Source organism: Podarcis muralis, chromosome 11 (genome assembly GCF_964188315.1).
Source record: "Podarcis muralis chromosome 11, rPodMur119.hap1.1, whole genome shotgun sequence".
NCBI classification, from domain to species: domain Eukaryota; kingdom Metazoa; phylum Chordata; class Lepidosauria; order Squamata; family Lacertidae; genus Podarcis; species Podarcis muralis.
In genome coordinates this window covers 44,083,852-44,109,121 of record NC_135665.1, presented here as the reverse complement: position 1 = coordinate 44,109,121, position 25,270 = coordinate 44,083,852, and the positions used below count along the sequence as shown (strand labels likewise).

The 25,270-nt window shown below is 44.8% G+C and overlaps 1 protein-coding gene across 4 annotated transcripts in view; it reads right to left on the bottom strand.

The window, feature by feature from the left end:
* Positions 1 to 665: 665 nt before the first annotated feature.
* SLC38A9 (solute carrier family 38 member 9) overlaps positions 666 to 25,270 on the bottom strand; it is a 46,592-nt gene continuing 21,987 nt past the window's right edge. For 3 of the 4 annotated variants that reach the window (XM_077936377.1, XM_028748481.2, XM_077936379.1), the window contains 5 exons: positions 20,777 to 20,883; positions 14,831 to 14,944; positions 12,080 to 12,228; positions 9,302 to 9,391; positions 666 to 5,474 (listed from right to left, as the gene is read on the bottom strand). In XM_077936377.1, the coding sequence (XP_077792503.1) occupies positions 5,309 to 5,474; positions 9,302 to 9,391; positions 12,080 to 12,228; positions 14,831 to 14,944; positions 20,777 to 20,883 (626 nt within the window). In that variant the 3' untranslated portion in view covers positions 666 to 5,308. The remainder of the gene's footprint in view (positions 5,475 to 9,301; positions 9,392 to 12,079; positions 12,229 to 14,830; positions 14,945 to 20,776; positions 20,884 to 25,270) is intronic. The other variant, XM_077936378.1, reaches the window with a different exon arrangement.

Here is a 25,270-nt window from a genome sequence, read left to right as displayed (position 1 = left end):
ACAACACTGACCAGCAATTTTAAGAAACCAACAAAATGCAGTGCAGTTCTGAAGGACTCAGTTTGCCATTTTGATTTGAAGTGGCATCCAACGTTAACCAAATGGACAAAAACCTGCTCTTCAGTCTTGGGAGGAGCCATTCAAACTTGGTTACAATTATCTTAAGAGGTCTCCAAATGTACAGCGAACAACTTCCCAAAATATACAGTAGATGGCCTTCTCCCACATTCATGTATTTGTCAGTCAAATTTTGAGGAAACACCAGTCATTGAGAGAATCAGAAAAGGGCACAAAAGACACATGGTTTTAGCAGCAGATGGAACCTCTTAAACAAAACAGGCAGAAGATCATATTCTTAAGCCCAAAGTACAACTGATTTGGTTATCCCAGTCAAATTAAGATGCAAAGCATTTAGCTCTATCACAAAGAAGCTGCAGTAAAAGGACTGGCTGGAATAGCATCAATGGGGTTTTTTTGCTCAGCTTGCTTACATCTATAACCTAGAGGTTGCTGTTTAATTACTTGCAATAAATGCCCCTTTCAGGGAATTATAATAGGGCGATTATTAGAGCTTTGGGTGGGAGGCATAGGCAAAGTTTGAGGGCACTTCCCCCTCCCACTAAAATGACACAGCAGCCGTTAACTTAAATGGAAAGAGCATCCTCCAAAATCTGATAACCTTTAATTATGGTTTGTCCCAGCTGTGCTGAGACTTCAGTACAGTTCTCAAGAGACAGAACCTCATTATTAATTTTTGTAGCTTAGCAAACCAAACTTCTCAAAACGCACATGCGTAAAATGTGTTCCAACAATGGCAAAGTATACATGACCACCCAGGTATTCTTATCTTTTGCTGGCACATGTAACAACAGGGTGCAAGTTATCCATCTTCCATTCTACATGACATAAATCAAAACTGTATTCTGCACACAAGATAAAAGTACACTTTTAAACCATTAAAATAGCACCAGTTTATTTTATTGTCTGTTTCTTTACACTTTCTCATATTCTTGTTTCATGTCATTTCTTTGAAGAGACACCAATGCCAAACCAAGGAACCAAACGGCAGTGGCACTATGGCAGGCATCCCCAAACTTGGCCTCCCGAGCTGTTTTGGGACTACAATTCCCATCACCCCTAGTTAATAGGACCAGTGGTCAGGGATGATGGGAATTGTAGTCCCAAAATAGCTGGGAGGGCCGAGTTTGGGGATGCCTGCACTAGGGAGTTTGTCTCCATCTGTTGGCAATGCCTAAGAATCCTGGATTAGTGCATACAAGGCTATGCAATAATCTGGCTAATTTGCTCCCTGCTTCAATTTGCTGCTAATTTGCTCCCTGCTGGTAAAATGCGGACTTGACTATGCTACCACTCAGTGGATTTGTAACTGGCTGACTGACCGAACCCAAAGGGTGCTCATCAATGGTTCCTCTTCATCCTGGAGAAGAGTGACTAGTGGGGTGCCACAGGGTTCTGTCTTGGGCCCGGTCTTATTCAACATCTTTATCAACGACTTGGATGATGGACTCAAGGGCATCCTGATCAAATTTCCAGATGACACCAAACTGGGAGGGGTGGCTAACACCCCAGAGGACAGGATCACACTTCAAAACAACCTTGACAGATTAGAGAACTGGGCCCAAACAAACAAGATGAACTTTAACAGGGAGAAATGTAAAGTATTGCACTTGGGCAAAAAAAATGAGAGGCACAAATACAAGATGGGGGACACCTGGCGTGAGAGCAGTACATGTGAAAAGGATCTAGGGGTCTTGGTTGACCACAAACTTGACATGAGCCAACAGTGTGACGCGGCAGCTAAAAAAGCCAATGCAATTCTGGGCTGCATCAATAGGAGTTTAGCATCTAGATCAAGGGAAGTAATAGTGCCACTGTATTCTGCTCTGGTCAGACCTCACCTGGAGTACTGTGTCCAGTTCTGGGCACCACAGTTCAAGAAGGACACTGACAAACTGGAACGTGTCCAGAGGAGGGCAACCAAAATGGTCAAAGGCCTGGAAACGATGCCTTATGAGGAACGGCTAAGGGAGCTGGGCATGTTTAGCCTGGAGAAGAGGAGGTTAAGGGGTGATATGATAGCCATGTTCAAATATATAAAAGGATGTCATATAGAGGAGGGAGAAAGGTTGTTTTCTGCTGCTCCAGAGAAGCGGACACGGAGCAATGGATCCAAACTACAAGAAAGAAGATTCCACCTAAACATTAGGAAGAACTTCCTGACAGTAAGAGCTGTTAGACAGTGGAATTTGCCACCAAGGAGTGTGGTGGAGTCTCCTTCTTTGGAGGTCTTTAAGCAGAGGCTTGACAACCATATGTCAGGAGTGCTCTGATGGGGTTTCCTGCTTGGCAGGGGGTTGGACTCGATGGCCCTTGTGGTCTATTCCAACTCTATGATTCTATGAATTGAAGGCCTCCTTGAGGACTAGAGGAAAATCAGGTCCCAGGTTGCAGCAACTGCCTCCTGAGCGCAGCACAGTAGATTGTGCCAGCAAAAAAACACACACCTGGCACTTGTTCAGACACCTTCTGTCCCTAGTTTCCACCTACGTATATGTGAGTTCTATTACGTTTAAATAGAGTGCATAGATAAGAGGATAGAGTGGTGACAAAAGCAGTTTCCCAACTTTAGGGAATTTCCTGATCCAGGAAATCTTGGAATCTTTCCAGGATGTGCATCAATGCTATCATGTCACAACAAGTGTCCAACATAAGCACACTTTAAAAAGTCTGGATCTTATGGGAAAAAAATAATCACATTGACATTTACTCCAGAAGACAGGCATGTGGACCCTGAAAACGTCACACTGGTGTAGAGTCTATTGAAACTAACAAGGCCTCCGCCAGCAGAGTCCTTTAAATAATGGATTTTGTGAAAGAGGAATCTAGATATGAAGTATAACTCCAGCCAACTCTTGTTACTTTGAGCATACCTTGCTGCTGTTAAGAGTATAAGATAATCATAAACAGTCCTGTTGGATCAGAACCAAAATATCATCAGCATTCTGTTCTCCAATGTGGCCACATCAGGGCCTCTGGGAGCCCCATGAGCAGAACACGACTACAACAGTTCTCTCCTGCTCCTACCCTCCAGCAGTTAACCTGAAAGTTGCATGTAGTCATCATGACAAAGAGCCACTCTCTCTCTCCATTAATTTGTATCCATTCCTAAAGCGATCTGTCGTTAGTGGCCTTCATCAGCATCTCTTCTTGGCAGTGAAGGTTGTTTGTCAGCTGCCAGCCATTCTGCCCCGCAGTAGAGGAACAGAGAGAAAAGTACAAGGTCCTTTCTGGTTGGTTGCCAGGCACAACTACCCCTCCCCTCTCACCGTCTATCAATAGTCAATATAGAAGAGCCTCAAGAGATAGGGGGGGGGGGGAAGAGACCCTGTTTAGGAAGCAATTCACCCTGGCATCAGCTGGTCTCAGGCTGGGACTTGGGGAGGGCAGGGAACTTCATGGGCTATCGGGGTAGAGACTCTTTCATTCCCCAAACTTTGTATGAAGAGGAAGTGTCCTGCTGGGATGTTACCTGGCATGGCTTTCCTATTCAGCCATCATGTGTTGAGAGTGGATTAGTCACACGGCTTGCTGAGGGTGGGCTAGAAAGGCTGGTTGGCCCATCTAGGAGCAGGCTATTGGCTCATGCAACACTCTTGGTGATTGGTTGAGATACGGTAGGCTAGGCCTTTCCCCCCTTCCTAGAATAGGGTTGTCCCCAGGCAGGGGTTGGTTAGATTGGCCCCCGCCGGGGGTGCAGGTCCAGGAGGTACAAAAATTGTGCCTCTTCGCTCTGGCTCCTAGGAGTCTGCCCACCTCTCTGTGAGCTCCCTGGGCTGATCACCTGCTGCCCTGGACAGCAGGACAAGGTGCATAAGCTTCTCAGGGCACTTCGGCAGAGGAATCCAGTAGCTGGACTGTGCAGCAGCTGTATGGGGCTCCCTCCCCGTTAGCCACTATTAGAAGGGTGAGCGGAGTGCCCAGCTCCTTGCACAACAGCTCCCTCTCTTTTGCCCCTGACATTTGCTTTGGTTCTCCCCACCCCACCCCAGGTGTGCAAGAGGTGAACAGGGGAATGTCAGCTCCTGTTGAGGCTCAAACTCCCACCTCCTGCTTCCCAAACGCGTGCCTTAGGCAATGAGTCACTAGGGCTACTGGAGTAGGTGCCTTCTGGTGTTGAGTGCTGTGATGCTGGGAGGCAGGCTGATGACATCCACCCTGATCACTGCAGGTTCTTTGGCAGCCTCTGAGTATAGGCAGCATGCAAGTGGTGGTGTAGGCTGCAGTTAGGCTTCTGGGATTGGTACAACTGTGTATGCCACTTTCAATTGTTTTCATATAGATTCTTCTTCTGTATTTACTTCCTCCCCTACTGGGCTGAGCAAACTGGGGGTGCAGTGGCCATTCTGCCAGCAGATCTCTTGATTCAGTGTATGGTAACTATTGGATTGCACAGGTTTTTAAAAAGTCAAACTAGTTATCTGAACTGTGGCTGGAAATGTATGAAGAGCATTGTGACCAATCTTTGTGCATGCATGCATGCCAATCTTACCATCCCCTCCCAGATTTTGGCTCGAAAAGGTCAACTTTCCAAGAAACGGCCTTCAAGTACTAACCACAAACACTAGAGAGTTTTACAAATAATCCCTTCCAGGTCGGAAAGGTAAAACATATTTCTACTTGCCTTGAAACATCAAAAAAAGAATTCTTATGCATATCCAGGTATAGTACAGCAACAGTCCATTTTCAAGAACCATGTACATTACATTTCCTAAAAGGCAACAGTTACAGCTTTTTAAAAAGTTGTGTACTTCAATTTGATCTGTGCTACATTTCACTTGCAAAGGATTTCAAACCACTTGTTTCGACATATAATACTGATGTCACCACTGTGTGAAATATGATATTTTTATCAGCAGAGTCCCTTAATTCTATTATGCTGCAAGAAAAGTCAACCAACCGTTTCTATATATAAAGTTTATCATGTGCCTTTTTCCCTTTGAAAAAAATATATGCATTTACCGAAGAACTTAAGCTTAATTAATCCCAATTGCACTTCTACTTGATGTTTCATCAGAAATTCACTGGGGCTGTTCAGTTTGCCATGCTGTACTATGTGTTCCAATGTATACCATCCATTTCTTGAAGAGACGTTTTGTTTTAAAATACAGCTTTTCTTTGGAAGAATTCGGCCCCCACAGATAGGCAGTCCACAGCTTTTACAATGCTGTTGCTCAAGGTAACCTATTGAATCTTCTCTTGAAAAAGAAACTGACCTTAAGATTTATGTTCACATTAGGAACTGTGCTATTAAGTTAGCCACTCCCAGAAGGATTATTGTACTATGGACAACTATAGCCAACCACGTCAGCCGATTTTCCCGATGCAAAGAGATCATGTAGATGAGCGATGGATACACAAATACAAAGGCCAAGCCACAAGCTGCTCCAGAATACCTGAGGAGGGGGGAAAAACCCAAAGTTTTATCTTAACCTTTTTACAGTGCAACCCTTTAGATGTCTGTTCAGAAGTAAATTCCCCTCAGTTTACGGGGGTTTATTCCCATGTAAGTGGGCATAGGATTTCTGCCTTAGAAATTTTATTGTAGGGGGAAAAACCCAGCCCTCAGTCCACAATGAGAGGAGAAGCAGTTGAAGTATGTCTAAATATTAAATGGCTGCTATGGGCAGAACAATATAGCAAAATCCTTTCAGTTTCCTCTTCTCAGCTGCCCCTCTCTTCCCTTGAAGCAGGGGTGAGGAACGTTTTTCAGACAGAGGGCCACATTCACCCCTGTGAAATCATCTGAGGGCCAGATGCCAGTGGTGGGCCGAGCCAGAGCCAAAAATGGGTGGGACAATAAAAGTAAAATTGTACCTTTGTACGGTAGGCTAGTTTCGACACAGTCCATTGCAACTAGGAAGAGGCATTATCAGAGTTAAGGGACACATTCCAGCCAGGCAAAAACACTCAGGGAGGAAGTGCTGAGCAGGGTCAGTGAGGGGTGTGGTATGGGGAGGGCCAAGAGCAGGCAGAGAGGCCTACAGCAGGAGCAGAGTAAGGGGTGTGTGGTGGGGGTGGGCCGCCCCGGGTGTCACCACTGAGGGGGGGGGGGTGACAAAATGCCGGGCACCACTCACCGCAGGGCCTGCAGCACACTCAAGCCATGTGGCTCTTCTGGGAGTACATGGTGGCTTGGGCGTCCGCAGGCTCTGCGCTGCCCCAAACAGTCCACCTGCTGCCTCCCCCTCAGCTGTAGGGCGGCTGAGTGGGAGGAGGCAGGCTCCGCCACTGGCCTAGGGGGTTGCATTTGGCTCCAAGGCCTGCAGTTCCCCACCCCTGCCTTATGCAATTGGAAAAATGTGAAAAAGGCCGCTGGTTTTGAACTGTAACTCTACTCGTGTGAACTCCATTTTATTCAATAGTGATTCTGTAAGGGCTTGGCCAAGATCTAAGGAAATACGGTATTTTTCGCTCCATTGGACGCACCGGACCATAGGATGCGGAGAACAGGGAATTTTTTTTTTCTTATTCTCCCCCTCTAAAACAAGGTGCGTTCAAGGTACATTCACCCAGGCTTGTGGGGCTGGTGGTTGGGGGGAGCGCTGCTCAAAGATCCCTGAAGCCTTTGGAGCGCAGCGCCCGCTGCCCTGGAGAGGCTGTGCGCACAGCCATCCCCAAGCTAGAACAGCGAGACGGAGCCCTCCGTCTCGCTGTTCTGGCTTGGGAACAGCCTTGCTAGCTTCTGCAGGACAGCGGGGTGAAGGCACCCCGCTGCCCTGGAGAGGCTGTGCGTGCAGAAATCCCCAAGCTAGAACAGTGAGACGGAGCACTCCGCAGTGCTCCGTCTCCCTGTTCTGGCTTTGGGCTTAGCGGTGCAGCCTGCATTCGCTCTATAGGACGCACACACATTTCCCCTTAATTTTTGGAGGGGAAAAAGTGCGTCCTATAGAACAAAAAATACGGTAAGCCAGTGGCGTAGCGTGGGGGGGTGCAGGGGGGGCCGGCCGCACCGGGCGCAACATCTGGGGGGGCGCAGCTCTCTGCCCCTCCCGAGGTACTATTTCTGGGTTAGCGGAGACTGTAACCTGAAGCGTATGTAACCCGAGGTACCACTGTACTTCCAAGTCAGCGTGCAAGGGATTGCAGGACCGGCGGACTTGGCGGTGGGGGTGGTTGCTGGAGCCTCGTCTGTCCTTTCAGCCCCGCACCCACCGCGCACCCCTTCCTATGCCACTGGTAGCTAGGCGAGGCGGGGGGCACTGGGCGCCACACCTCGGCGCCTGCAGCGTGCCTGAGCCATGCGTCTGCGGGCGAACTGCCCGCAAGCTCTGCTCTGGCCTCTGCCCACCGCCTCAGCCTCCCTACAGCTGAGGGGGAGGCTGCAGCGAGGCTCCACGCAGCGCGCCCTGCCATGGCTCGCCCCCATGGCACTCGCCCCTGGCTGCAGGACGCGCACACCGCCCCAGGCCACCGAGCGGCTAGCTGCGCCGCTGCGCTGAGCGCAAGGAATACGTCCTCTCCGAGTTCAGCGTCGTCTTCGTGGGCAGCGCGAACCGCATCTCCAGCTTCGGGTGGAACTTTGGCCAGGTAGGGGGAAGCCTTTGGGCGGGGGCTGGGGACCGGGGTGGGGAGGGGTTAGGAGAGACGCTACCGGCGCCGTCCAGAAATGTCCAGAGCAACTGGAGCTCAGCTACGCGCACACACGCGCCCTCCAAATCCCGTTTCCCACCCCTTTCTCAAAAGAAGAGAGAAAAAATGGGTCCTGGGTGTGAAACCAAAGGACCTTTCCAGCTCCTCCTCAATTCCAGGTGTGGATGGCAATGCCTCGTGTCTCCTCCCCCGCGACCAGAGCGCACTTCCTAGGCTGGTTGGACGGTCCCTGGGGGTCTTCGGGTTGCCATATTTTGAAGAGCAAAAAACAGGACACATTTGTCGACTTCTGCTTTTAGCTATGGATCAGTGGCCTAGCGTGGGGGGTGCAGGGGGGGCCGGCCACACCGGGCGCAACATCTGGGGGATAGTGTTAGGGGGCGCAAATCCACGGGTTAGGGGGCGCAAATTACTTGCCTTGCCCCGGGTGCTGACAACCCACGCTACGCCACTGCGGTAAGCTACAAACAGGAAGCTCTTGTAACTTGTGTGCATTCAGTTTAGGCACCATCCCCGGAACACAATCCCCCACATATGTTGCAGGCTTACTGTACTAGTTTTTGGGAGACTCTCCTCACCTACTCGCCTTTTGATGCTAGTGTGCCAATGGGCCACCCCAGCTACATGCAGATTACCATTTCATCACACATCTTACAGTATATTTTACTATACAGCTGAAGCAGATGTGTGGCAAAAGCTACCTGCCCACTTGGGAGGATGATGCAGCTGACCAAACTATACCAGGGCAAAAGAGTTTCCCTGCTCCAGCTAGTATGGTTGTCTTTACGGGCTTCACGGTGAATCTCTTCTATGTGATGGTTGTCTATGCATGCAGCTGAATTAGGGAAGAATAAGAAAATGGAGTTCTGAGGTGACAGAATGGTCTGTACCTTGGGTAGGCAAACTAAGACCCGGGGGCCGGATCCAGCCCAATCGCCTTCTAAATCCGGCATGTGGACCGTCAGGGAATCAGTATGTTTTTACATGAGTAGAATGTGTCCTTTTATTTAAAATGCATCTCTGGGTGATTTGTGGGGCCTGCCTGGTGTTTTTACAAGAGCAGAATGTGTGCTTTTATTTAAAATGCATCTCTGGATTATTGGTGGGGCATAGGAATTTGTTCATTTCTCCCCCTCAAAATCAGTCCCCACAAGGTCTGAGGGACAGTGGACCGGCCCCCTGCTGAGAAAGTTTGCTGACCCCTGGACTCTGTACCATGTCCGATTGCAGGCAGCCGAATCAGGCTTTTGAAAATTACTGCATGTGGAAAGCTCCTTGCAAGTAGAAAATTAGCACAACAGGGAGTTGGCAAGGACAGAAGCTTCATCCCTCCCTGACTCTCTAATGCACTATTTATTTCATGATAGGGAGCATTAAAAGTGGCACCCCTATCCCCCAATGGACTGAAATTGTACAGTTTACTCTAGTACTTAAAAATTCTGCCTTCTCGTTCTACTGCATTTGTCAACAGGACATGATGATTCTTTGTTTTCTTAGGCTTCCCTGAACAAATGCTGACTTTGCCTGCTGCTATTACAAACTTACAATCTGCACTTTGAACAACAGTCTGTACCTGCCTGCAGGAAGCCATTTGTATGGCATAATGACCAAACGCAAAATACAGGAGTACCTTATGATTCCTCCTATGTTTGGGTAAAACATAGCCATCGCGACTCCAACTCCTACCATGGCTATATTCAAAACCAGCACGTGTAGGAAACTGCAAGAGAAGAGGAATATCAAGTCATCTACATTGTGTGTTGTTGCTGCAAGAACAACATTCTTTACTCGCTTCAGTAAGCTTGTGAAAGTCTTTCCATTTCTATGACTCATATGCTAAAGGCAATTAATTTTACCCGCAACAAGCCTGACATCTACTGAAGCCACCGAGTGCCAGATCCTAAAAAGTTCTCTTGAATGCTTGGACTTGCCAGCTCATTCCCAAATAGGGTATGTATGATTTGGCAATTCTTCTGAAAACAATGTAGCTTGTGGAATATGCAGCACCCCAAGGGTTCGGTGGTGGGTTTTTTGTTTTGTTTTTTGAACGCAGGTTTTTTTTTAATATAAAAAAAGCAAAACATGAAAACAATCCCCGCAACTACTCCAAACCCAAAGACTCTAGAACAGAACTCCCACATGAAAAGCAGTGCTTTCGATCCAGGAAATGATTTGAGCTGAGCAAGCAGACTAATGAGTACCAGAGGAAGAATCTTCGGAAGAGTGGAAAGCATTACACTAAATGCATCTACACAAGCAGATCTTGAGCATTTTTTATTAGATTAAATAAATGTTTGGCTTTTCAAGGTTCATGACTAGGAACAATGTTCATTAAACTAGATCTCTTATGGTACAAATGGGAAGGTTTATTGTACTCCTCTGAATTCTTTAACTGGAAAGATATATATTTTTTCTAACTAGAAAGAATTTTCACATTCTCAACAAGAACAATCTCTGAATGCAAGCAAAGCAATGAACTTGTTTGAAATACTGATTCAGAAACTTCTAGGAAACCTAGAATGACATGTGCTTAAAAATGGTATGTTTTGATATTTAAATAAAAGATAAAAACCTTTATATATAAAATCTACTAGGTTGCTTCGTAAGTCTCTGCAAATTCAGAACATGAGAAACATATCCTTTAAAAACCTTTCCTCCCAAGGTGTTAATTTCACTTTTTTGGAATATTGCAATGTATTCAGACTTAGAAAGAATCAGACTCCCTCCCCTGTTCCCATCTTAAAATGCAAAGGTAGTCTCTGGTTCTTGGGAGGTGGTGTGGGGTGAGCGCAGAGGGAGAGGGGGACATCCTATTGCACTAGCCCTAATCCTTGCAGTAGCACAACTATTTAGATAAATAATGCCCCTACACTCCAACCATAGCACCACATCATAGACTGTGACTGCCTCGAGCAACAGATATTTGGTGCCATGTAGGGGTAGCTAATTATGAGTTACTTATTACGCTACAGTAGGGAACTGGGGCACCTTTAGGATGCCTGGTTATAAGTGTACACTAGGTAGACCTTAGCATTTAGGTTAGGAAATAGAGGAGGAAAAGCTGAGCCCAAGCCATTAAAGCCTCCATACCCATTAGTCTAAGTTGAGTCTGAAGACCATTACGATGCCTGTATAGATGCCAAAACATGGGTGTAATATACTCCAGTTATCCCATCCCCATCAGGAAGTACACGCTTATATTTGGCATCCGATAAAGCTGAAACTTTTGGACAGTTGACAGACCCCACTTAGGAATCAGACCAGGAACAATGTGTTTCTAAACAAAACTAAGTTGTCAGTAATGTGTTACTGAACAGTGGATAAACTGCTTAATTCTTCCTTAGATATAACTAAGATGGGTTCTGAACTTATTGCCAAATAGGGGTAGTTAAAAAACTGCATTTTCACTCCAAAATTGTAGCTATCTGGTTTTTATACATCTTTTCTAGAGTTCTGTTGCCAGGAGCTATAAAACAGCAGTTTCCACATCTGCAAATTCTGGGACTTAAAAGAAAACGTTGGTTCTGAATTGCAAAGACTATGAAAATCAGGGCAGACTGTCCTGCAGGAAGTATGCTGGAGTTCAAAGATGAAGATAGGAAAATGTACTACGGAGTCCATTGCATGACATAACATTGAAGGCAAGCAAATGAAGTCTGAAGATGGGTGCATCGTTTTAAAGCAGACTTGACAGATGGGGTAGGGTAGGACCAAGAACTGTCCCACACTGAACAGCTTCAGTCTCTGAAAGAGGCATCTCATTGTACCAGGGAGGTTTAGATGCCAGTCAGGTAACACTCTTAAAGTGTCTGAAAGGTGGCTCAAAAGCAGTCATTGATAATGTTAAATAGGTACCGGATTACTTCTTTTGAATTCCTGCATAACATGATGCACCTCCTGGGCTACAGAAGGATTTTAAGTAGGAAGCTACTATTAGGTAAAGGGAAAGGGACCCCTGACCATTAGGTCCAGTCGCGGATGACTCTGGGGTTGCGGCGCTCATCTCGCTTTACTGGCCGAGGGAGCCGGTGTACGGCTACGGGGTTATGTGGCCAACATGACTAAGCTGCTTCTGGCGAACCAGAGCAGCGTTTACCTTCCCACCGGAGTGGCACTTCATGCTTTCGAACTGCCAGGTTGACAGGAGCAGGGACCGAGCAACGGGAGCTCATCCTGTTGCGGGGATTCAAACCGCTGACCTTCTGATCAGCAAGCCCTAGGCTCTGTGGTTTAACCCACAGTGCCACCCGCATCCTGGGCTGCAGAAGGATTTCAAGTAGGAAGATACTATTACTCGATACCAAATGATTGCCTGGACGGATGCAAGTGAGAAGCAGCGATGTGTCCAGGAACGGCAGTGATCGTGGTCAGGCAGAAGGCAGATGCATGCAAAAAGAGCTGTCTTTACCTCGGGTAAACATTTCCAAAGAGGTGTCCAAATAGCTGAACTCGTGCCAAGTATCCAAGCAGTGGATACACAGTCACCATCTGGAACAGCAGGAATATTCTTGCCAGAAATGACATGATGTCATTACTGGGGAAGTTGTCTAAAAAGTTCTGACAGAAAAAATGGCTAATGAGATAGCAACAATGACAGTTATAGTGTGTACCTTCTCCTGCTTCCACAATGTGGATTTTCTAAATCAACAGCAGTCATTCTCATGTATACAATTTGTACAGGCTATGCTACAATCGTCATCCATATTTGTTAGGTTTTCTGTACTGGAGATGCTTATGCCCCAGCTAAAACCCTCTCTCAAACAGAACTCACATACACCCCAAACATAACCCAATTAGTCACAGTAGTTTAGTTCCCTGAATTTAAAAAGTGAATATAAAAAGGTAAAGGTACCCCTGACCATTAGGTCCAGTCATGGCCGACTCTGGGATTGTGCGCTCATCTCGCTCTATAGGCCGAGGGAGCCGGTGTTTGTCCGCAGACAGCTTCCGGGTCATGTGGCCAGCATGACTAAGCTGCTTCTGGCGGACCAGAGCAACGCATGGAAACGCCGTTTACCTTCCCGCCGGAGCAGTACCTATTTATCTACTTGCACTTTGACGTGCTTTTGAACTGCTAGGTGGGCAGGAGCTGGGACCGAACAACGGGAGCTCACCCCGTCACAGGGATTCGAACCGCGACCTTCTGATTGGCAAGCCCTAGGGCTCTGTGGTTTAACCCACAGCGCCACCCGCGTCCCTACACATACACATACACCCCAAACATAACCCAATTAGTCACAGTAGCTTAGTTCCCTGAATTTAAAAAGTGAATATAGAATATATAAGAAGGTCATAATATCCAGTTACTACCTGGGGCTAATTCTTATACTCCGAGGCCCATAGATGTCCTAGTGGTGTATCATACGCTATGCTAGCAGTACATATGTACTTTTTTTTAAAAAAGTAAAGGACCCCTGGATGGTTAAGTCCAGTCAAAGGCAATTATGGGGTGAGGCACTCATCTTGCTTTTCAGGCCGAAGGAGCTGGCATCTGTCCAGTTTTCTGGGTCATGTGGCTGGCATGACTAAACTGCTAAAGAGGCATATGTAGTGCACTTAGATATGTAGTGGTGTTGCCATTTTAGCTCCCAATACACAAATCAGGATCGAATTAGAAACAGCACATATACATTGACAAAACCATTCCAATGTATCTTCTTGCATCTTCTCTATACATACATCGCAACTTCATATGAATAAAAACAAAGTGAAAATTGCCGCTTTATTTTTTTTCTAGATGGCAGGGGAATTCAAATAAATAGCTATTTTGGGGACCATTTGTTTGGCACCGCGAGTGTTAGTGAGAATAGGCTGTTCTAACTCAAAACAAGAGGCAAGATCCTTATCTATTGCCTGCTTTGAAATTTCTTGTAAATGTGGTATAAGCCAGAAAGTTATGGTCTTGCTTACACAACATCAGCAATGCCAAAGCAAACTGACCATTCCTGACCACTTCAGATATTTGTTTGAAGCCATACCTATGGATACGGCTAGACCTGTCTTCCGCAACGCTGAATCAGTTTGCCATGCAAACATTTTGGACTACAAGTACCATCATCCTTGGCTACTGGCCATGCTGGCTGGGGCTGATGGGAGCTGGAGTCCAACAATGTCTGGCTAGATTATGCTAACTCCATGCAAGTGAATTTTGGTCCCTTTATTTTCTGCAGGCTACAGACTTCAGGTCTTACACTTGGTTTAGAGGAAGGAAGAGGGATTTTCTTGGCTAAGGCAAATCACATAGTGACTAGCAATAGTCCTCCTATTTTGAACTTCCCCTTAATATTCCCTCTGTTGACTTTTTCATTTTCAGAGACAGTATTGTTTTGGATTCCTGCATTGCAGGCGGTTGGACTAGACAACCCTTGTGGTACCTACCAATTCTATGATTATTTGATTTGTTCCTGGATATGCAGCTGGAGATGCCCATATAAAACTCGACCTACTGCTAGGAACTCTTGTCTCACTTTAGACAGTGAGCCAGTTTGGACAATCATATCTCACCTGAACAGGCAGAGACATGTAATGAATATTTTGCCCATGCTTGCCTCCCCTTCCCATGAGCCACAATTAAACCAAAGGTTTTAATGTGCCATGCTGTCCCATTTCATCTGAACTGGGAACTTAAACAAACTTCAGACTGTGGTTTAAGTCCCTGGCTTGCCTAGAATGTGGGCTATAATCTGGATTTTTGGCAGGCTAATCAGAGTAAAATATTGAATGTCTGTTCTGAAGTTTGTTTTTGTTGTTTAAAAACCAAAGAAAAAATAACTAAAAAAAGATTTAAAAAGATTGTGGCTTCTCTGAAGCTGGTAACTAACCGCACGCCAGGAAAAGGCTTGTTCATATATCAGCTTCTTAAGCCAAGATGTAATCACCAGAATCAGTTCACAGTTAAAGAAACTAACCCAGTGTTGTTTCCGCACTAACGTGTTTTCCCACCAAATCAGTGCAGCCTTAGCTAGACAAACCCAGTGCTGCTTTATGTGTGCCCGTGTCCACAATTCTGGCTTAGTGCCATCAAATGTGTGCAGTGTTTATGCTAGGGAGATTGGAATCAACTGAAAAGAGAGAGGGAACTAAAAAGAACAAGGAAAGCAGCAATATCCATTCTATGCACCTTACAATACTGTCAGTATACAATAAAGTTCCTCCTTACCTGTTCTATGCATTCTTTAGATAATGGTGGAGATGGAAAGGCAGCAAAGATTAATATCCCAACATAGAGGTAAGTTAAACCCACCAGAAAATAGGCAATGGAAAGATCTCTGACCTGCAGTTAAAGAAAACAAAGCAGAGGGGGAAATCAGCCAAGACAAAACTGCGTAATTTGGCAGAACTTTAGTCATATGAAGCTCCTTTCTCAAATTAACTATCCCCACCACCACCAAAGTTAATGAAAGCATATGATTTGAATATCCCTATTTCCATTCGGGTAAATGAGACCAGAACTTATTGTTTTCCATCTTAATTTTAAGTATTATGAGGATACAATGCAATGACGGTACTTTGAGAAAAGAACATTTTCCAGTAATATGTAGAATAGGAACACAGCTCCACAAGAAATGGTAAATGTTAACAGAATAATTAAATCATGATGGGAGGAGTTGTACTGAAAGTAAAAAAAAAAAAGTCTGTACTTTTATATTAAACCTATTGGAAGCTGCTTCTAACACTAAAACGCACACAGAGAGAGCTCCCCAGTTGTACAAGGAGCACAAGAGAGTTGCTGTGCAGGAAACAAAACAAAAAAAGTTAAAAGCACCCACCACACAAACAGATCTTGCCACAAAAACCTCTTTGGATGGAGTCAAATAGTGCATTTTAATCATTTTTTAAAAAACTACCCTCATAGCAGCAAATGTGCTTATTTTACATTTGCTAGAGATGGATACATACAGAGGCCACAATCCCATGCATGTTTAATTGGAAGTCCAGCCCAACTGTATTCAATGCTTCATTTATTGTGGATTTTGCTATTGTAGCAATGGGTAGTAGCAAGAGAAAACGCAGATCAGTAATGGGGAAGAGGAGTATACAGTTAGGAAAAACTGACTAGCGGCTGTGAGCAAGGAACAAACATATACAGCCACAGATGGCATACATCCTCAAAACCCCAAACAGAAATGCCTTTTTAAACATCACCTACGTGTTTTTAAATATACCTCTGCAATGATGAGGGCTAGAAACTAAACAAAAGATCAAACAAGATAGCAGGGTCTGTTAGTGTCTGGTAAAAGCTGTCAAATTCTGTCAAAGTTCACCCTCAGACACGTTTTTCAGTTAGCAGCCCTGACTATGTAAGCATGTTTATGGACGTAAGTGAAGCGGGCTTAGAGCAAGTCCATTTAGCCTGATATTGTCCATTCAGTAATTGTTTCTGGGTCATTCTGAGTCCTGATACCAGAGTTCCTTTAGAGACACCTCAGTCCTTTTGAACGCAGAGCTGAAGCTATGGGCCTGCACTCTTGACAAGACAATCACAGTACATTTCCTGCTTAGTGAATATATTTTCAGAGGTATGATTGCCTACCACCAGCTCTACTAAATATTATTCCTACTATTCATTGGATTTCTTATCCACCCTTCACTATGGGCTGGTCAAAACAATACAAAAATACAATATTAAAATTAGCTAAAAAACAATTCAGAAGAACAGGATGGGTCATAAAACATTTGTTTTACCAGAATTTACAAAACATTTAAAATACCCATTAAATACCGTATTTTTCGCCCTATAGGACGCACTTTTCCCCCTCCAAAAATGAAGGGGAAATGTGTGTGCGTCCTATGGGGCGAATGCAGGTTTTCGCTGAAGCCTGGAGAGCGAGGGGGGTCAGTGCGCACCGACCCCTCTCGCTCTCCAGGCTTCAGGAAGCTATCTGCTAGCCGTGGGAGACGCAGCGAAGTTGCGTGGCTCTCCCACGGCTAGCAGAGAGCTTGCCGGCACCCAGAAGCTTGGGGCGCGCTGAGCTCAGCACGCCCCAAGCTTCGGGCTTCGCACAGCGCTCCGCTAGCCATGGGAGACCCGTGCGAAGTCGCGCGGCTCTCCCACGGCTAGCGGATAGCAGCCTGTTCTGGGGGCTGGGGTCGGGGGAAGCTCGGGCTTCCCCCGCCCCAGCCCCGCACCGGGGGGGGGGGATAATTTTTTTTTTCTTTATTTCCCCCCAAAAAAACTAGGTGCGTCCTATGGGCCAGTGCGTCCCATGGGGCAAAAAATACGGTAGTTAATAAAGGTCAAGGCTAAAATAAGCTTTTTTTTAAAAAAAAAAAGTATGAATAAGATCAACAGTAAGAAAATATATACATTATAAACTGAAATTGATTTTTTTTAAAAATAAAATCTGCACATATCTAATCCCAGAGCATTCTTTTCCTCTCTTGACATTAAGAACACAAGAAGATCAGGCCAATGACCTATTTAGTCCAGCATCCTGTTCTTACAGTGACCACTTAGCTGCCTATGGGAAACCCTCAAAAGCGAGATCTGAGTGCAAGAGCACTCTTCCCTCTTGTGGTTTCCAGCAACTGGTACTCAGAAGCATTATAGTGGTACCTCGGCTTACAAACACCTCGGGTTATGAACACTTCAGGTTACAGACTCCGCTAACCCAGAAGTAGTACCTCGGGTTAAGAACTTTACCTCAGGATGAGAACAGAAATCACATGGTGGTGGCAGCAGGAGGCTCCATTAGCTAAAGTGGTACCTTAGGTTAAGGATGGTTTCAGGTTAAGAACAGACCTCAGGAACAAATTAAGTTCATAACCAGAGGTACCACTGTACTGCCTCTGACCAAGCATCACTGTTGGGGCTAGCAGCCATTGATCGCCCTTATCCTCCATGAATTTGTCCAAACCTCTCTTGAAGCCACCCAAGCATTGTGTTTCCAGCTGAACAGTGGGAGAAACAAGACAGAAATGCAGGTGGGAAACGTGTGGCAGGGTGGAGAAAGCAAGAGCGCCTGTGCCTCGTTGCCTGGAGGCCGTTGTTCTTCGCCACGGGCAACTGTTTAAAATTACAAGGCTGATGGAGGATACAGGAGTCAACCTGCCGAGTGACCAGACCTTGACTGTTGTTATTACAATGTATTGTGTCACCGTCTAGAACGCCAGACACAGATCAGCAGCCCACCATGCAAAGAACTGTACAAACACATCATAAAACGCTGGCTTTGGCCCAAGACATTGTGTAAGCATTCCTTGGGAGATGGAATCAAGGGAAGGGGGAAGAGAATAAAAATGTGAAGAATACATAGGCAGCCTTAAAATGCAGGATTCCCACTTAATCCCTGCAGTGGTTATGGAACACATTCTCCTAATGCCTTACCCACAAACAGGGCTCTTGGGCCTGGCAGGAAGAGGGAGCGTGAAGGTATTGTCTTGATATAAGATGGAGAATATATTATCAAGGGGGGAGGAGGAGAAGAAGAAATAAGTAGCTGGTAAAGGTCTGTGAGTCACTGTTTGTAATCCCGATGACAAGTACAACTGAGGAAAATTGGCATGAGCCACACAGGTTTTCCTCAGAGGTGGACACAGTCGGAAACTCTGACCGGGAGAGCTTCACAGACTAGATGTGAACCAACGACTTCCAGGATTTGGCCAAAATCACTAAAGAGTATGAAGGAATGTAAGGAACAGACAGAGGAAACAGGCTTGGGCCTGCTTGCTTGTTTTATTATATTTATGAACTCCATGGAGGGAAGGCAGGAGAAGCCAGAATATATGGCATGCTCCTATCTAATTTAATCTTCAAAACAACCCTTTGAAGCAGATTACACCAAGTCACCCAGAACGCTTCATCAAGGTCACCCAGTAATCTTCATTGCTGGATCTGAACCTGGGTCTCACTAGTCTTATTCCAAAACTCTCACCATTGTCCCACACTAGCTTAATTAGAACCGTGTCACAGATTATGAACTGTGTCATTTGATTGTTAGTATTAGTTTATGAAAGTGTTAGAAGAGCCAGTGTGGTCAAAGCATGGAGAAGTTGGAACTGGCGGCATATAAATCTCATTTGGTGCCTTTTAATTCTAGTATGAAGCAAAGCAAAGGAAAAAAGGAAAAAAACCCAAACTCTTGCATTCCCTATTTATCCATTTCAACCTATTTGTGGGTTTATATGCTTCTATCAAATCCCTTCTTAGTCATTCGTTTTCTAAGTTCAAGGACCCCAGTGGTTTTTTTGCTTCTCCACGTATGGAAGGCATTCTATACTCCTGCTTATTTTTGTTGCTCAGTTCAATCATTTTTCCAGTTCCAGTCCTCAAGAGGCATTATGATGTCATAGAAACTGGCACAGAGCAAAATCATTGTTATAAAATCCTCTTGTACGAAACTGTATAAAAGTGCAACTTCAGAGCACACCTATGATTTTCACTTATCAAACCTGCAGCATGTTAACGGGATACTCTTCCAGTTGTTATATTGATTAATCTTTCCCCACTCACCCCACACAAAGGAGGATGATGAAGAAAGGCTATCTTATGGCTCAGTTTGCTAAATAAACCCTCCATACGAGACCTTGGATAACATGGTAGAGATTTTATCTGTGTCAAAGACATGGTTTAAACATGTTACCAGGGGTGTGGGATGGACAGACCTAAAGCATCTAACAGCCTAATTCTTGCAAACAATAGAATAAGTGATCCGACTTTACCACTTAAGACTTCAGGTGGCGACTCATGCAATTGAGTACTCCTTCATACAACTAAAAAAATATAATTCTTACACAAAGATGTCCAGGAGAAGAAACCTAGCCATTTCCCCAACATGCTAATTTTTGTGGGAAATTGAATTGGGCATTACCAAAAACAAATGGAACCAGAGTCATAATTAACTTATCAGAACAGGTGCTTGATCAGAATATAAATGATAAAAACCAAACATACTTCATCACGGGCGAAAAAGAACCCTGCCTGATCAGTAAATGCTCCACACTTATCTCAGCTACTATCTTTTGCTGCCTTCATAACAACCTCAAGCTAGTATTATTATCTACATGTTACTGATGATGGTGGGAAGGGTGGTTTCAAACTAGTGGATCACATTAGGTCGCACACAGCAACTTCAAGTGCTGTAAGCACTAAGCAGTAATATTATCCCCACATTACAGATTAAGGCGGGGGCGGGGACTTGAGGCAGATTGAGAGACGCAGGCTTTAATAAAGTCATACGGTGACCTTATGGCTGAGCTGAGATCTGAGCCAGAGATTTCAGCTCAAAGATCATGTAGCTCACAATGGAGACCAGATCTACCACTGCAGGCAACCTGGGCCTTCTGAGATATTTTTGTGCATCTTACTGGAGCCTCCAATTCAATCCTCCCCTCCATGGTCTAAAACTCAAGGTTGTAGAAAAAAGCTTATAGTCGTAATGACAAATACGCTTGAAGTATGGAAAAGGCCAGTGCAGTAAAGCCCCACTTCCTAATGCTTTTTTCAACTCTTTGGCTGTTTATATCAGCTTATCTTTAGAAGTGATGCTAACTTTCCCAGACTTGAGGATAATAATTTCAGAATGAGAAGACTGCACACGCATTAGGGGAGATTAGTTATCTAGAATGCTCAGGAAAACGATATGCAGGATGTCTTTTTTTCATGCAAATGAACAAATTAAGAGTAGCCCTCAGAGCAAAATAAGTCGGCCACCCATGTTAAACCCTGGCGAAGGTTTGCAACCCATTTTAGTTCATGCATTGTAGTTTGGGGGCTGCCATTTTGTCTATTCGAGAGAACATGCGAAAACACGTTCCATCTACGTTTCAAATTCTTTTGAGGCATTCCGTTCACCTACATAATATGCATGCTGCCACTCCCTGTCTTATGGCTCTAACTTCAGGATTCAGATGTGGATCTAACCCCAACAGTAGCCAATTGCTGTATGCACAGGTTGTTCCTGTGTGTACCTCCCCACCAATTCACCCAGCCAACGGTTAAGATACGCACAAGCGATGCAGCATAAAGGAGCAGGGCAGAATCTTGGGGAAAGGACCAAGAATGCGAGTTCTTTTATATCTGTGCACATCACATCTAGTATGCAAAAGCAGCTCATACAAGAGTGGGTCATTATATGTAGATACAAATCCCTCGTGCTGTACTTACATTGCTTTCCTGGTTCTTGTTGTTCTTAAGCAGTGTAATTACACAATTATGAATAAAGAAGGCCAGAGTCAGCACCCCTGTAAGCTGAGGAAACAGAGTCCTGAACTCTGGAGAAACAAAAAAAAATTATAATTAACAAAATGGCTGCCAACACCACTACAATAGGTACCACTGCTCTCCCACTTTACTGATTCCTGGGCCTGGTTCTGTGGCCAATTTTAAGGCTCCAGCTGCGCCATATAGGAGAAACGTCAATAATTTCTTGAAGGGGGAAGCATGGTAAAAGGAAGAGGAACGGTAGTAGCCAAACACATATCAAACAAGCAGCTTTACCAATTGCTTTGTTAACAAATTTGAGCAAACCACCCATTTGCTGAGTGCTGATGCAGCTCATTGGCAGAAATGAATACAGTGTAAACTTAGAAGCCAGACGCCTGTACATCTTGAACGTTTTGGCTCCTGAACAATAGAAAACCGGAAGTGATTGTGCCAGTTTTCATACGATTTTCAGAAGACACACGTCTGGCGCAGCTTCCAATTGGCTGCAGGATGCTCCTGCAGCCAATCAGAAGCCACGCCTTGGAAGTTGACCGTTTTGGAAGTTGAATGGATTTCCGGAACAGATTCCTTCAACCTCCAAGGTATGTCTGTACTTTAATTATTTTAGGAGTAGGGAAGGAAGCATCCGGCCTTAAGGCTCAAAACAAACCCTGTTTTGTTGTTGCATCTGAGCAAGGCCTGAATCTCCTCTGACCGTTGAGAAAATCTAAAATAAAGTTATCGTGAAAAATGATACACCAAATTCAGTAGCGCAGGAAGTAAATAAGGAACTACTGAAGCAGGGATTAAAGCACTTCTTTTCAATATAACTTGAAAGCTTATTGTCAGGTCTCACAAAATTTTATGAATGGGGTGTGTGTGTGTAGTATAGCACATGTGCAATACCAGTGCTCCAACATGACTGTTTTTATTGGGTATACCGCTCAGATGTTACAAAAAAGCAGCAGCAGTATTGGCACAAAGTCTTGAAAACGTTCTAATTTTTAGAATTGCAACAAAGGCTTGAAGGGTGTCAGAAAACTGAATTCTTTAATCCTGTGCCATGAGATCAAGAATGGTCCTTGGGTAAACATGTTTTCTCATATGTCCTTCTGAATATTGAAACCACTAGAGAAAAGTGATTTGATATCCTGGGTTACTTTCAAAAACTCTGGGAAACACTTCTGTATGTTATGAAGGGAACACGAATGAGGAGAGAATGCATTGAACCAACATCAATTCCTGATCTTGGGCAGAGGAGGGAGGAACTTTTGTGTTTAATATCCACCCCCCACCCCCCGGTTTGAATACCATCCACTCACATTGCAACAACGTGTTGGTGATTATCATCAAACTGATAGCATAGTCCGTACAACATGAGACTATTAATCTCAGGGTCGTGGTCCCTTCCAGCTCTACAATTCTATGATTCTATGAAATTAGTGACGGGAAACAGGGAATTACTTATGGACCTGACACCTTGTATATTTTAAGTATAAAGCCTGTATTCCTTTTATTAGCAGAATATCTAACTTACATTCTTCCTCCAATATGGAGGTCCAAGGCAGCATTTTTTTTAAAGTATATTGTAATGGTTCTAAGGGGTTGCTCGTGTGTAAGCAGGTGCCTATCTCCCTGGCTGGGTGCAAACACCTGGCTGGGCAGCCAAAGTGAACCTCTTCTGTCCGGACAGCCACTCACCCGTGGCTGAATCAATCGCTGGCAGAATCCGTGAGTGGGCGTTCGCTGGTCCCAGGTAAGGAGTCATGGGACCGCCTCGCCGCTTCCCCCACCTGCCCCCCTTCTCCACTGGTGCTACGCTGATTCTCTTCCCCAGAAGATGGGCTCCTCCTCCCGATCCCTGGACGCTCTCTGGAATCCCTCTGGCTTTTGTGCTCCCCCTCCAGTACTGATGGCAGTTCCCTGACACATATATTCAGTATAACTCCCTTTAACTGTCTCTGTTCTATTTACCACTCTGAACACACCGTTCAATCTACATGATGGAACAAATGGGTTCAGGGTGGGATATAATCAGTTTTGGCAAATGGGAGAGGAGCCAGAGAAATGCCTTCCAATAAGCATTTGTGCTCTATATTGGATTAGCTTGCTGCTTTTGATGTCAGCTGCAGAAGGTCATTTGTTTCAGAGTTCCTGCTGTTTCTCTGCCCTTGCTCAAATGCGATAAAGCTCTGTCCTGGCACTTATTACTGCAAGAAGACAATAGAATGCACATCTGTCTCCAGGATACTGTATTCCTAATTGCCCTTGGAAGTTTTCCCTTCTTCTTGATTACCAACAAACACATGCATGGGGAAAATACGTTTCGTTTAGCTTACTTTAAATTCAACTTTTCTGTCCTAAAAGTAAGAATCATCCAAATGGATTGGTAACCGCTCATTACGGTCTGCATCATATTATTCCGCCCCACTCCACCGCCTGCAAAATGACACTAATTCAGGCATGGGAATTTTGAAGTTCAGAAATTGGTAGGCAACAGCAAAACACTAACCCTGAGTGTAAGGGTCTCTATGGAGGATGGGTGGAACAAAATTATTATGTAGTTGCTGCACAATTTTTTTTTTTAAACAAAGCACTTCTATCACAAGGAAATAGCTTTCCCCCAGGAAAACCCAGTTTGCATGTTGGGAAAATATGATTCCATCCCCGCAAGAGTGTTCTGCTATGGTTATGGTTGTTATTTGAAATTTGACTGCCTTAGTGTCAGGCATAGTGGTTAGTGACAGCCAATGCAAGCTTTGAGCGGGGGATGCTGATCAATGGAGAAAAGATGTCAACAGGTTCACTAAACTTTTAAGCCATGCGTAGGGAAACTAAGGCCCAGGGGCCGGATCCAGCCCAATCACCTTCTAAATCCGGTCTGCGGACATTCCTGGAATCAGCGTGTTTTTACATGAGTAGAATGTGTCCTTTTATTTAAAATGCATCTCTGGGTTATTTGTGGGGCACAGGAATTTGTTCATCCCCCCCCCCAAATATAGTCCAGCACTCCACAAGGTCTGAGGGACAGTGGAACAGTTTGCTGACCCCCGCTTTAAACACTTGAACAGCCACAAATTTATCAACCTTTTTTAAAAAAAACAAAAAACCCCAACATGTATTTTTAAACAAGGATTTTTAACGTCCAGAAGTTCTGTTTCATGGTTTAACCATCAATAATCTTAATCCCCCCGTTTTTTGTGCTTCTTGGTGAGTGCTACCTTTCCATTTCTCATTTAACAGCCAAAAACACCAACTAGTTTCTTCTTCTCACCACCCAATTCATATTACGTACCTTTTAAAAATTATGTTTTTTACTGCTGAGTAACAGAAATGTAATTTTGCGGCTAAACGTTTCCTTGCTGTACCAGTTGGGTGTTGGAGTGCTCATCTAGCTCCTTCAACAAATGCCACAACCATTTTGCAGGCTTGCTTTGGGGGGGGGGGAGTGTTATTACATCTGGCAAAGCATTTTGCCAGAAATACTAACTAAACAAGCCGAGCTTTGAGAATAGCTCAGTATGAGGACAAGGAGCTCAATGGTATACTTTTATCCAATGGACAAGGTGGTTGTGGGATTCCACCACCCACCCACAGGACTCTGTGGACTGATCCTGCTGGGATAATTAAGAGGCATTGTTTTTCTACTCATGAAATGAACCAAGATTGCTCTCCCCCTACATTTGTATTGTGAAAATGATGTACCATGGGTTACAGGGTTATTTAAATAAATAAATGGTTTAATACTTTTTTTTATTAAAAAACCCCCCAAGAAAAACGATTTTTAAAAGACTGTCTAACAAAATGCCTGTATTTTGGAAAACAACCTAGGAAATTTATGCAGAATTTATGCACCAATCTGCCACCAAGACTACTATTCTAAACACCACCACCCTTTTCTTTTTACTGTTGCCCTAGCCTAGTGGCTGTGCAGATTGTGTCCAGTGTGCTCTTTCCGTTTCATAAAAATGGGTAGAAACATGGGGTGACTGCCCTGCCTGCTTCAGATTCAGGGATGGCTGTTGAAAGATGAGCCACCTTGCCCACCCATGATCTAACAGAGTGCCAGGGGTGAACTTGCAAAGCTTGTAGGACTGGTCTGATTAAAGTTAAAAAAAATCTGGATTCACCAAAATGCAGTTTGCTTGGCTTGACATCTGTTCCAATTCACAAACAATTCATCAAAGCTGCATCATTCTCCAGTCCTCTTCCCTCCACCCGCTACCCTGCTCTGTTTGGATAACCATGCAGACTATAAACATTCACAGATTAAGTGTGCCAGTAAACAGCAAAATCTGAGCAGTGTTTTCTGACGAAGGACATCTGGAGGGCTGTCAGGGAACAGCTCTGTGCTGCATGCTAAATCAAGCTAAGCTGAAATTGATGCAACTGCAGTCGCAGGTAAAATGAACTCTCTCAGGTATGAATATGCATATGGCACAAACTGGACCATCT